The sequence below is a fragment of the Schistosoma mansoni genome, chromosome 2, assembly GCF_000237925.1.
Source record: "Schistosoma mansoni strain Puerto Rico chromosome 2, complete genome".
Classification (NCBI taxonomy): Eukaryota; Metazoa; Platyhelminthes; class Trematoda; order Strigeidida; family Schistosomatidae; genus Schistosoma; species Schistosoma mansoni.
In genome coordinates this window covers 9,501,831-9,516,575 of record NC_031496.1, presented here as the reverse complement: position 1 = coordinate 9,516,575, position 14,745 = coordinate 9,501,831, and the positions used below count along the sequence as shown (strand labels likewise).

General features: G+C 36.8%; 1 protein-coding gene across 1 annotated transcript in view; it reads left to right on the top strand.

The window, feature by feature from the left end:
* Positions 1 to 10,877: 10,877 nt before the first annotated feature.
* The window catches only part of Smp_146330 (putative phospholipase C beta), a gene marked incomplete at both ends in the record, with an annotated part of 91,637 nt that continues 87,769 nt past the window's right edge, over positions 10,878 to 14,745 (top strand). Inside the window, one exon of the mRNA XM_018795606.1 lies at positions 10,878 to 11,000. Within this exon, the coding sequence (XP_018649902.1) occupies positions 10,878 to 11,000 (123 nt within the window). The remainder of the gene's footprint in view (positions 11,001 to 14,745) is intronic.

Below are 14,745 nucleotides of genomic sequence, written 5' to 3'. Positions count from 1 at the left end.
ATATCTCTTAACATGCGTAGACCGTTTCACTCGATAGCCAGAAGCAGTACCTATTAAGGATATTACTGCTAAAACAGTGACTCGCGCCTTCGTCAAAAGATGGGTAGCAAATTTCGGCTGCCCTTCGTCCATCACTACAGACCGCGGACGCCAGTTCGAATCTGGACTTTTCCGTTGTCTGACAACACTATTAGGAATCACGCGCTTCCGAACGACCGCCTACCACCCATAAGCAGACAGGTTGGTAGAACGTTTTCATCGACAACTTAAAGCTTCACTATCGGCTAAAACACATCTTCGTTCGTCGAGACTCACATCGACGACCTCTCGAATCAGCATACGAAGGACCATTCATGTTACATCGTGGCAAAGACATGAGTACAGGTAACTCCCAGAAACTATTGGTGGACGACTATTCTATATATATTTTTATTGTAAAACTATTCAGTTACTAGATTATGTATATCTATATTTATCTTGTTATAAGCCTCATTTTGACCTATTGATCATTGTTGTATGATTTACTGTTCCTATGTTATGCTCAGTTTATTGATTATTGTCTCCCACGCTTACAGCCTCATTTGGCTTGGTTTTGTACAAATATTATTTTCTATTTTATAGTGTGGTCTGTCTGTCTGATATATAAACAAAGTATGCTTGAAATAAACGATTCGTATTGCCGAGGCTGACATTGGTGTTCTGGACTCAAGTGGACGGGCTAGGCGGATTAAGGGCCAATAAGGACGCTAGATTACTCAAACTGATCGAACGTCATTGTCACAGTGTGAAGGTCGTAGAAGTCGTATTTCTATTGGTGAATAATTTACGTGAATTACGTCCTTGTTTAATTCGTAAGGTCATAACAAATCAGCGACGACCTTGATCAAGTCATGATAATTGGCTGCAACCTAGGTCAAGTCATAACAATTCAAAGTTCTTCAACGTGGACCTAAGTACCATGTAGTCGATAAGAACGGTACGAACGAAAGCATCAGTATCGATCGCATAAAAGCAGCGCACTTAGAAGGACGTCGATTTTCCTTCGGTACATTAGGACGACAAGGCTCCTACACTTGTAGTACCCCACACGACAGCCAACACACACCTTGACACTTCATCAACGTCGGAAAATAAACTTAAGACAACTTAAGACAACATTGAAATTTCTTGGAAAATTGATCTCAGTGAGAAAGCAGTTGTCTACTTAAGGTTTATTCCTGTAAAATTGATCGAAAAATTGAACAATCTCACGAGAGTCACTCGACGTAAATGAATTTGTGCATCTGTACCAAAATTTCTCTTTGTTTGAAGTTTTAGACGTAATCGAAACATTGCATATAGAAGCCCCAATACTTGGATTTTCGAATTTCTGCTATTCCTCTGATTGGTATTTTCTAACCACGAAAGAAGAACTGATGGGAGGTTTTGTGACCAGTTGATCTGACTTCAATTCGAATGGGCCAATTAATCAGCCACTAATAAAAGTCTACCTTCAGGCTTGTGAGATCCGTTTTGAAGGTTTTGTGTGTGAAAATCGCTCCATGCATACATCTACGGCTTGTTCTCATTGGTTTCTTCAGTTGTACACTTTGCTGGTCTTTTTGATGCCATTTGAGATGGTAATATTTTATTATATTATAGTTTTCTCATTCTTCTTTTGCTTTCACTGTGTTTCTATGTTTCTTCCTGAACTGTATTTATGTTCTTTTAGTCGATATTTAATCCTGGCAGCAGCCATATTGATTGTTCCCCCTCCAAGTGTGTTGCTTGAGTTGACTGGGATTGTGCATTTTTTCGTGGATTGAAGCTTTTTTACGGAATTGGAAACACTTCGTATTATAAGTAACAAACTATTATCTTTTGAACGGATTTTCACTTGATCTATCCAGAAAGGATAGAATAACACTTATTTTTAGGCACTTTCGATAATTTTTCTACTTTCCTTATCAATCTGTCTATTTATTGTAATTTAGCTCGATTATTCAGGGAACAATTATTCGTTGAATAACTGAGTGGTAATATTTGTTAAGGTAATGATGTATATTTGTATTTATAATGAAATTTAGAACCGCTTTTTCCACAATCGCCTTGTTCTTATTTCAATGGTGCGATAACACGTGAATTATCTACTCAGACAGTTATCCTTCAGACCAACCTTAGTTGGGATCTCACAGGCTGACGCGGTTCAAGTGATGGCGGCAGTAAAAAGCCAAATACTGATTGATTATGATAGAGCTATTATAAGCATCCATTCACATGGCCACATATAAGAATGAAAGGCTGCCGAGCGAGACGAAGCGAAGAAGGTAAGCACGTCATCTTCACTTGATAATGCATGAAACTTTTTAACTAGACAAGAATGGGCTAAGGATAAGTGATGAATAGACCTGGTAACATACATATATACGCTGGAATACGAACAGTCACGCTTTTAGGTGAATGATTGCAGGGTCAAATTTTTGCTCCAGAAGAACGAATTAGTTGTTTTTTTCTGACAGCTAGAATACCCCACATGGGGTTTACATATTACTAGACATTACGAAATAATTGCAGATTCCGTTAACACAAATGGTAATACAGCAGCCAGCATCACATACTTACGATCCTTAGGTTTATTGCATAATAGACACCAATAATTGTGAGACTTCAAACTTCAATGGTGTTGCTGAAGACAAATAACGCCGGATAATTTTAGATTTTGCTTGTTCAAAAACCTTTACTCGTTGACAGACGAACCATTATTTCCCACAGTTTGATATGTGATGATTTTGAGAATGATAGTCAAAACTTTTCCGTCCTTCCTTTATTGAAATATATTGTATGGAATTTCATCATTTGGTAGAACGTATTTCAGCGTATCACTAACCAGGCGTAAACCGTCATGGCAAAGCTTTACTGTTTCACGAAACTTGTTCAAAGCAAGCCCATTGACATACAAAGCTACGAGAGACGGGCCGTACAAAAATGTGTATTCTAACTTGACGAAGGCTTGGAAATCACCGGCTGACATTTCATGGCAGTTGCTGAACGATGTCTGCCGTTATGAAAATCTAAAAATTTAAATTAAGTCAATAAAGATTGTTAATGTCTAGACAAAGAATAAACAGACTCACCATATGAGCAACGATATAGTAAGAAGTTGGGATTCGGAACAATATATGGAGGATGAATTAACACATAAAGGCAACAAAAATCGTTACGGGAACAATTGGAAGTATTTGACTGAGTGACAACTCTCATGTTGAATATCTCTGATTTCAGTGCTGTGAGTAAATTTGTTCCACTCAAATTTTGAGTTCGTTTGTTCATAACTTCCATCTTGAACACTTTTGGCTTCGCCTTGGTTCGTTATTTTGGAATATACGTTCCGAAGAACTTAAGATTGAATATTCGTCGCGTAATTCTTAATATTACTGCTATAGTATATTTGGGCTGACTGCTTGTAATTTACGAATAAACTTTGGTACCTTGACCTCACGTTCATTCTTTTGTTAGTTGGATGTAAGAATGAATTAATTAGCCGGCTAGTGACTACCGCGGCCGAACATGTTTTGTGGATAATGCAGGAATAACTATGCTTGAATTGATATGGCTTTTCGGAGTTGATTCTCAATCTTTATTCTAACACCTATTGACTGGAGAAGTGTCTGTTATTAAATTCTTGTGATGTACCAAGTTATCCTTCTTTGAAGTCATGAAGATAATAGTAGAAAGTAACATTGTCCAAGGCATCTCAAATACAACAGTAGGAACAACTGAAGAAGCAGATCAAGGCTCTCAGTGACACTCTTGAGATCATGAAGATTACATTGCAGTGACTCATCTTTATGACGAGGACGTGATTGGTATAATGGAAACAATTATTATTATAATCAGTTGTGCCAGCGATTGTTTTATTGTACATGTTTTTTAAGTGAACCAGAACACACATTCCTCCGTTGTCTGTGACCTTGCACGAACTCGCTTGCGCTCGGTAGTTCCGCTTGTAAACTTTGGCACGATCTCGGTATTCTTTCGATACCACGAGATCGTCACCAAATATATCTTAATACAACCATCAACTGCCTTCTGGTTTTCGGCCTACAGAGAGATCCATCCTAATACCTGGCACGTAATCTTCCTGTGGTGATGTACATAGTCAATCGCGGATCGACACCAACTACAACATACTCACCCCAACCATCGCGGAGTTTTTAATATAAGCATGACATATTTTTATTCACGGTAAAATGTTTTAACATTAAACTTCTCACATCTTTTGAAGCTTACCAACCCGATTCCAAGTTGGAACTCTTCATGTGTAAGTCATCCCAGAATTTTTCACATCACCTTATCTAGTAGGTACAGAGTGCGTACGACTAGCCAATGGTAAGCTTGAAGAAGTCTCGAGAACGCATTTGCGGAGACTTTGCTCTCAGCATAACGAGATATACCACATCACGATGAGTTTCACCAGGAACTTAAACTGCCTAGTTTTTCAACGTACTAAAACAGTATGCAAAATGTACTGAAAATGTCAAACACTAAAATCCTCATACACATTACGCAGTAAATGATGTTTTACTCTTATATCAAGTTTTAAAAGTAGCAGCAGTAACTTGGATTTAGAGTTAGTATATTTTTAGCCACTGGATAATATATCTTTGAGTTACATGAATGATAATAATTTTGCATGATGACGAAGATTCCGTCAGATGACAAATACTAATTGACAAAATTAAGCAGAATAATAAATAGAGTAGAGCTTGTTTATTCTGTGATGAGTTTATGGCACTACAGGCACCCATTCAACAAGAGCTGAATTCGTCTCTGCGATTTTCTTTCGTCATTTTATTGTTTTACTCATTTAAAATTCGTCGTTAATGAACGTCGAGGATATGTGTCGATGGTCATGGTCTACTTGATTCAGTCAGAAATGTTGAGGCATTCTAGCTTACACTGAAGTCAAGGCTCGTGGTAAATATTTAACATGGTTTAACCATTTCTCACATTTAGGTGAGTCATCTACTGTGATGACTAGGTAGAATAGATAATAATAATGCTAAAACGAGATGCATCAATATGAACTTTGAATGCCTCAGTCCATGGCGTGTGAGTGATTGACGCGAGTTGGACGATCCTTGTCATTGGCAATGCTCAATAAACTGTCCGACATTCAGTGATATGATGGATAATTTAGCTACGGCTAAGTGTCATTTCACTGGCCCAACTGGGTTAAATAACTTCTTCAAATCTCTTCAAAATGTGCTGATATCTATAGAATATTGTATATTTTCACATTTTCTGAATCATTTTAATATGAAGATACGCCATTGAAGAAGTCATTAACAAGTACATTTAGTGTTAAAACCTGCTTTTTGTTCAACATTGAAAATTATGTTTAGCGGTACTAAATGCGTCAAGATTTTTCATTGTACTCTGGCGCTTGTTTCTAACCAGATGTAAGTTGACCAGTTATTTTTTAGTATCATGTTATGTCAGCTGACTCTGAAATAATGTTTTTGAGGGTTATCAGCTGTAACAATAGCATTTATGACTTGTTTCGGGCACTTGTATTCATAGAGATATATTCGTTTGTCAAGTTATTATGGTTTCTCCTTTTTTACTTACGATAATGTTCACTGTCACTTTCAGATATATTTTTACCTCAATAAATAGTCATAAATAATGTTAAATAACTCACAAAGGGGTTCGGTCTTTAATGAGCACTGATTACTTACCTTGTGAGATGTATTATCCTTTGATTATGTTCGAAGTAATATGTACTTAGTTGATGAGAGGGCTATATTGGAGTTTTGAAAATGAGCCTAAGCTTAAGTTTTGATGATATCTACAGTGCCATCTAAAACTTATATACCGAAGCGGGTTCCACGTCTTTCAGCTATGCGGTAGTTGTTTTGAAGCGTAAAACCATAAATGTGGCATTAAGGTCTGTTTCACTCTTCTAATTCACAAATAACTATTTGAAGTATCTGGTCGCACGTATAAAAAGTAAAAACCAGTCTGGTAGATTTTTATTTATTGTACATGCATACCATTTTCTCACGAGAACTGTTTGTTCCCACCATTATCACTATCCCAATTAAAAACTTGTATTAACTGTGGTTTGGAAGACATCACAGGTTCTATTTATACACTATTTACCCAAAACAGTGATAGTATTACTAGATTATATTCGCGTTTATTTATCACTGTTTAGTTTTTACATTCACTATCCGTATATATGTTTCCTTCTGTGAAATAACAAACATATCAGAGCATAGTGAACTACTCTGTTGCCCACTTTTTGATCAGGGATAGTTTAGGTAACCCTGTAATGTTCACCTCCTTGTGTAAGTCTATAGGGATTTCTGAATATTGCAGTTATAAAGCTTTTAATACTGTAGACCATCTACGTTGATGTTCTATGTCGAAATGATTGGGGGCCTACTATAGTTAGACGAGAATGGTGACGAACCAACTAATGCTGAAGTCACACCTCGCGACCGGCCCTTACGTGGATTGAACCATCGACGCATCAAAGGATAATGGACGCTATGGAGACTGTACAACACAAAGGACGTTATTACAAGAATATATTAGTTAAGGTACAACCACGAAATTACAGAAGTGAAAGAACAACCACTGCCGCGTGGGCCAGTCCATGGCGTACGATTGATTGATGCGCGTTGACTATCCTTGACTTTGACAGGGATCAATGATCTGTTCGATATTCAGTGACCCTACAATACTCCCCCATCAGATTCAAAGGCCGTTTGAATCGATACCAAACATGTTGGGAGTAGTCGCGCGCCGGAGGTTGCCAGACGATTAATATGAATCCTCCGGGTATTGCCGAGCTGTAAGAGAAATGGAAAGGAGGCTGCAGAAACTGATCGGGAAACAACGAGTAATAACACGTAACAAGGACGTTGGTTGAATGTTAAGCGATCAACCATAGAAATAATAGAAAAAGAAACATTTTGGAGTTTTATCATGTAGCGTTGAAAAATATAGCTATGACAAGTGGTTGAGTTCCTCAGATGAGAAACGTTAAATTTGCCGCAAGAGTAGTGATGTCACAGTGATAGTACGATAAGTGTATTATCAATCGATGCCAATGCTTGTACTGCTATCGGTTCAGAGTAGAAAGTCAGTAAGTGTCGTTGAAAAACTGTTCGTAAGCGTCGATTTCTAGTTATATCTATATTTAACAGACTAACTGTAAGTACAAAAGTATAACCGTGAAGATAAATCGTGGTTTCCTTGTGCGAAGCTTCTGATCAACTTGCAGTCAGTTTGGAAAAACTGATAACTGCTGTGAAAATCAATAAGGGTCGAAGAATACAGAGCGAGAGCGAAGGTGGCACGATGAAGTCTCTAAAAGATGATAAACGGTGGGTGCTGCACATGTGTTTGATGAGTGAACCGAAAAATGTCGAAAAGAACATAAGAAACCAAGAGTGTCACTCTGGACTCATGTCAATGGTATCGGTGAAAAATGCTGTCAGTGTTGGGGTCGAGACGACAATATCGTTGTCAGTTTGCAGGAGATGCGCTCGACTGCGTAAACCGATGATTCGCGTGAATGAGTGTCGTCAAACCACAAATTGAACTGGACAGGCTTTAGATCGTCGAGTAGTTGAACAGCCGATTGATGTACCGAAATCATCTTTTAGATAACAGCCACGCGGAAACAATACTTCATAAGATGAAAAAATACGACGTCGAATTTGAATAACTACAATAGTTCGGATGTGTTGTAATGCCACATCGAAGTAACATCATTTCGTATACTGACAATTGTACTGAACGTTCGGGTGGACATCGTTAATATAGTAATTGGATGTGCAATAGCAAACATATACGAAGATTTGCGCGGGGTTCGTGGAGAATTTCAGAGGTCGTTTAGATATTTTCCAAACCCGTATTGCATGTGAATAAGCGGAAGACGAAATTGAAGTGATTTTCGTGCGATAAGGAAATCGAGCCATGATTTACTGTGTGAGATAACAGCAAATACAAAGCGCATAGTAAACATTAATTTAAATGGTAACCACCAATGTAACTAAAGTTTAGGTTTGGATAACGTGATTGTTTCATAAATAAGCATATTATTTAGCGCTAAGTGACATCAAGTACGACGAAGTGTCTCATTAAGACATGGACTAAGATTGCTCGTGTACATGAAATACGTTTTTTCGGAGTATGTTGACTTACGAGTCATAAATGTACATAGTTTCGACTCAAATTTGACGGCAGTGACAGATTATATGACTACTCGAAGTGAAAGTAGCCGCGAAACGTTATTAAACATCATAAATATTATACGAAATTACCTATCGCAATTATGAAACTCGCCTGGGTTACTCTTGCTCCAAAGTAATTGAAATTTGTTGATTAAATTCGTAGATTAACGAAGAATTGTAGACTGAATTGGTATACGTCCAAATTTAATTTGAGCCAAACACGTAGCATTGCCTGGCGAAACAGTCTAAACAAGATCTGACATTGCAAGAAATTTATAGTTCAAACTCACCGTAAATTTGTAGCATTTGTATCCTCTGATTCGCCATGGAACTCAGCAATTGGAAATTAGGCAGGCAGTGGTTAAAATAGTAAAATATTCTAGTAGAGAGTTTCTGATAGGAGTTAGTTGATAGTGATTAAGCAGAAAGATGAATTTATAATCAACAGTTAATCCTGTATTGCTTATTCAAGTGGATAAGTTGCAAACAGATATGCGTTCGTGTTGCCTTGAGGCTATACTTACGAGTGGTTGATATTTTAACAGACATATTACACAGGAGCATTTACATGCTGCTAATGCTTGTTAAAGAACCACGATAGTTGATTGGTTAGTTCTATCGATTGAACTAATTATTTCAGTTGAAATACTAATTAACATTGATATGAAGCAACGAATGTTCACAGAAACTGATAAAGATAGCCGAAGTTAAAAATGAAAAATAATAAGTGTAGAATGCAATAAAAAAGATCATAATGATAGGTTGCGTTATTCGAAGTCTTGCTCACCAGTGTAGACCATCTACGTTGATGTTCTATGTCGAAATGATTGGGGGCCTACTATAGTTAGACGAGAATGGTGACGAACCAACTAATGCTGAAGTCACACCTCGCGACCGGCCCTTACGTGGATTGAACCATCGACGCATCAAAGGATAATGGACGCTATGGAGACTGTACAACACAAAGGACGTTATTACAAGAATATATTAGTTAAGGTACAACCACGAAATTACAGAAGTGAAAGAACAACCACTGCCGCGTGGGCCAGTCCATGGCGTACGATTGATTGATGCGCGTTGACTATCCTTGACTTTGACAGGGATCAATGATCTGTTCGATATTCAGTGACCCTACAATACTATAGGTTATTATATATTTGTCGTGACACTACATGAAACGTAATTGACTGAAATTTTAGAATGTCACAAAAATGAGTATGATGAACTGCTTGAAGCTGGTAAATTTTATGTCCAGCTTCGAATAGTCATGGATCTTAATGTATTAAACCGTCACTATGTGAGCTCTAGTATGGTGATTTTTCATAGTTATTATTGAAGCCTTGGATTGCATTAAGACTGAGCTTAGTGATTTAAATACATCTTTCTCTATCGATGTTCTTTTGTTTATCTTTTAAGATATTGCTGAGAGAATGAAACCTTCAGGTTTTGAGTTATGTGACTTATGTTTTTTGTGATCTTCTGGTTTTTATTGACGTATCTTGCGAGCTATCAGTTTTACTATAATCTTTTTTTTGATTACCTTGTCAATATAACTTAAATGCGTTCAATTCGATTTTAATTGTCTTAAACGTAGCTCAATTAGGTAAAGTCACTCTTGCCCTTTGAAAAATATATTCGATGCACCTCTAATCTCATTATTTTGATATGTTCAATGAATAATGCTTTTCATGTTCAACTTTCTAATGGATTAGGCTGTGCTCAGTCTGCTCTAATCTTCTTCATACGGTTTGTATGATGATGTGAAATAAGTTAAATCTAGTCCTTACGTATTTGTGCCAGGTACCGTATTAAACATAGCTGGTTGAACAACTAATAACAGAAATAATTTCAGTTGTTCACAAATTTGAAATCTGACTTACGAATCTTCTTTATTTAATAATTATTTATTTGCCCACACAAAAATTGTCATTTCATTTAATTGTGTGAGGGCTGTGATACTACCCAGGTGCCCAGACCGAAGCAGGTGGTTTTCTTAGGGGGCCACACCTGGAGCCTTTGACCTAAAGATCTCATCTACAAGGCAGTGGAGCATCGTGAGGAGATGCAGTCCCATAGTAGCCGGTGACCAACGATTGGTTGATACGCCATTTTTTCCCCCACGATACTGTAGCCCATGTGCACCATTGGTTCGGAATCAGGATTTTCCAACTCCCCTAGGCGGATCCTCCATATCCACCGGCCCGGTTAAAGCGCCAGACATTCGCTTTTCGTTCTCTCAATTTTGTAAACAACACCCATTGTGCGAGAAGGCAGTGAGTAGGACTTTCCTGACAGAGGCTATATACGCGTGGCCATGTGATAGCATTTGGAGAGGGAGAGCGGAATCTCCCCACTCTCGGCTGTACCGGGGCATTCGGGGGCCTAATTTGATACTGTTTTCCATTCAATAAATTATGACCTGGAGTCCACCAATAGTAGCTGCGCATTTTTAGCGGTAATTTCTTAAGAACTGTATAAAGATCTTAGAATTCAAAAGTTTATTGTTTTTCAGCTGGTAGCTTTGAATTTAAAGATAAAACTATTTATGAAGCTGTATTACTATTATGGTTATGATTAGTTTAATCCTTTCCCACATTTTGTTTAGGATAATCTATAAATTGGTGCACAATCCGTGACAGGCACCTATAAATGACGTCAGATATCGCTAAACGTCAGAGAACTGTTCCATCAGCTAAAGCATTTGAATTTATCTGGAAGAGACCGGTTCCTGAAGTTTTGCAGACTGGGGAGCATTTCGATCGATATGATGAGGTAACTATCCCCTTCGAATTTCATCTGTTATGATTTTGATTTAACCCACATACAAGATCCGTATTTATGTGTATGGCTTTGAGCCTTACTATGTGAATGCTAATTATACTATCCAGTTGATCTAACTGCACTAATTGGAACGGGGTTCAAACACCCTTATATTTATTGAAAACTCAGTGCTTTGATTCCATTTATCCGAAATTCTCTGCAGTACAGTAGAATCAGGAAAGAAAACCAACTAAAGCTGAAAGATATTTCAACAGCAAATAGGATGTATGTTCAATATTATGGGAGCAAATAAAAAAGTGAACACATCCGCCACATTGTGGTTGGTTTTTAGCTAAATCACCTGACACTTCCGACCGCTGATTTCTGTTATCTTGACGACTTCAATAAAGTCTGTACTTCCTCATAAAATCTAAATCAACAATCAATAGCATTATGAACTTATCACTCTCAACATTTTTTAATTTCAGTCCTCTTTTAATTGGTATCAAGTTACTTTTATGTTACCATATTAAATCTTTCTGTTATATTTCCAAGTGTAGCCTAGTTGTGGTAGTAATACTAATGCTTAAACAAAACTACTAGCTTTTCAAAAAAGCTATATGTGTATAAGTAATTTAAACCTGTAAAAGGACTTCCCAGTTTTTTGATAGCTTGCTAGGTCTTATAATTTGTGTAGTAACACAAATTTGATTTTACGGCTCTGAAGACGTGTAGGATATGTTGTTCATGGATCAAAAGTGTTAGAATTTATGTCTAGATCCATTTATTTTGGGATGATCTCTAGCTCCTACTAATGGATAATAGCGTGCGAATGTATCATTGAGATTTATATTACTATCAGTCATTTCCTAATTATTTCCTCGTAAAACTACACCATCGCCAATCGGGTTTTGTCGTTTAGTTTTTATATTGTAGCTCATAGTTGTTGGATAATAACAAATATTTTGTAGGAATCTCGTACTAGGAACATAGTAGATCTCATTGCATACAGTAATGATTATGTGTAGTAACGTATTGTGTGTCGTCAAAGTAAAATGACGAAGTTTGACAGATTTGTGAATATAGCAGACATTCATCCCATCCACAAAATTTGATAGTACTTTAAAAGGGTACGAATTTCACTAAACATTACAATTTGAGATCTCTGTCTGTTTATTCAGCACTAGTTTGGACTTTAGTAGTTCCATACAAATTTTAATAGCTAAAACATGTGTCGTGTATAGGGTGTGACTTTAAGCATTATGAGATTATACTATATGACATTTCTTGGCAAGTGATATAGACACATCAAATCCGGGAGTATCAAATGTTGTCCTATTAGTATCACAATTGTGGTTATAATTTCTTTTCAAAAGGATTTACAGTTAATTTTAAAACTGAAGGTACATTTTTGTTTTATATTGGTTGCTGGAAATCGAGGAACTGGGAATGAATCATTCAACAGAACAGTTAAGTAGACCTCCAGGAAAATGTAATGACGGAATTTTCGTCTTTGATAGATCTGTCGTGGACCTTTTTATCTTATTCGCAAAATATTTGTTCGGTGATAAACAAATTCTTCCCAACCGATAACTATCACCTTAAATATGGCTGAAATGACTGTATAAACCTTTGTGATAGAGATTCAATTGTAAAAGGGATAGTTATTTAAGGTTGAACTGTCGAAAATTCTATGTGCATTGTAAGACCAAGACCAACCAATATCTTCATATAAAAAGTCCCATCAAATTAGGATCAGAGGGGAAATGCTTATTATTGATTTCACTTGGTCATAAGAATAGTGAGTTGGTTTCATAGGCACGCTAGCATTTTAAAGGTGCTTTGGTTTCTGGTCTGGATGGTTTAATTGAGAAACTTTTATTGTCTCTCTTCATATCATAATCAGCTCAACCTTCAATGAGATATTGAGTTAGTAGAATTTCTCCACAATTGACTTGCAGCTTGTTTTGTTGATCTAGAATTTGGTTGATTGTTGTTCATAAGTGTGTGGCCGTTTTTCGAGTGTTTGTTTTGATTGTTTTTACTTCTGTCCTCACCTTTATCCTTGGTGTCCTTTCAAATCTTTTTCCTTACTTATTGGTAGATCGAGTCTGTCGCAGTATGTTTGTGGCGTGGTACATGACCTGAGTATTGGACTTCTAAAAACTCTTTCTGTCCACGACTTTGACATTTTCCTAATTGAATTCGTATCCATAGTTCTTTACGTGCATTAAGATAAGTGAAGCTGTGTCGTGGTGTTTAAGAGATATCTGATGTTCTTTAAGACGTAGGTGGAGCAACAGCCACTTTGTCTTTATTCTAAGTTACAAATATTCCCCATCATCTCAAAATCATGAGAGCTTAACACGTTTCTTACTGTTCGAAAACTGGATAAATTTGCTAAAAAGCAAGCCTTCAGAAGCGAACAATTATATTTTCTCTACAAATGTCAACACCTGCATGTTTTGCCATCAGGTGTAAGATACAGACCACCAATCAACAGATGAGGATAAATCAAACATCTACAAAATAAACTTCAACTGTGAACAGTATTACATACGCCAAGGCAGTTGCACTATGAAGTCAACTGATCTTGTCTTGACAGCACTTTAGTCATCAGGAAATGAGACGTTCAAAATCCTCATCCTGAGCTACAAATATTCCCCATCATTCTAGGATTTGTAGTGATGGTGTCGCGTAATTCTTGAAAGGTAAAGTCTTAAAAGCACGCAGTTATGGTTGCCATATAAATCGCTCACTTGAATGCTGAGTTACTCACTGAGTAAGGAAAGTAACTCTGGAAGGTTATGTAAAACTATTGTCTTTAAGATTTCACCCACTTTCTAAAATGACAAATTGTAGTTGAATAAATGATTATCTGTTAACTATAAATAGTAACTATTCGTCATTTTGAGTAGCGCACACTGGTTACTTACTGTGCCCTTGTTTCAGTTTCCAACACAGGATGATACGATTTTCCAGAGCATATGAAGCTGAGAATTATCAGTTCTCGTGTCTTACTTGAGGGGTACTATAGATCTATCTTAATTATTCTGCTGCCTACTCTTTCTCACCTCTCTCATGGCCTATATGCGTATTCTGTTAGGAATCATAGATAAAATGTTAACAGATGTGGCCTCTCTAAAATTTGTTTTCGTTTGAATGTTAGTGAAATGAGCGTTCACGATTTGTTCTAAACACGGGAAAGTTTTGAGATGGTAGAGAAGATTTCCATCTCAGGTGCATGTTTTTGCTAGTTTGATTCTCCGATCTGTAGAAACCTAGTTGGTTATGAATTTACGCTGTTTTTGAGCTACAACTATGTAATTGGAGTATAGTTAGTAATTTAGAACTACATCTAGTGTGTTGATTTCTTTATTATGTTCTTTTTGTATTTTGTGGTTAACTTCTATAAAATTAAAATGGATGTATAGTTAACTTTAAGTGTCCTGTACTTGATTTGTCTAGCTTTGTAGCCAGTAACTGCATTTACATCCAAGTTTTTGCAAGGAAGCTATGAACTAAGCGTAACATAAAAACCTAGTTTTTGAAATCTAATTACGGAGGTATTTTTAGACTCGTAAATCAGCCAGTAAGTAAGTATCCATTTATTCACTCAATAATTTGTAGTCCGTCACGTACTGAACAAAACTATTGTGATCGATTAATTTTCATAGTTTTGTTCCAAACAAGATGTTGGTATCTTTGCTTTTCACTTTAATTAGTAGTGAACTCAAATAATTACATTGAAGTTATG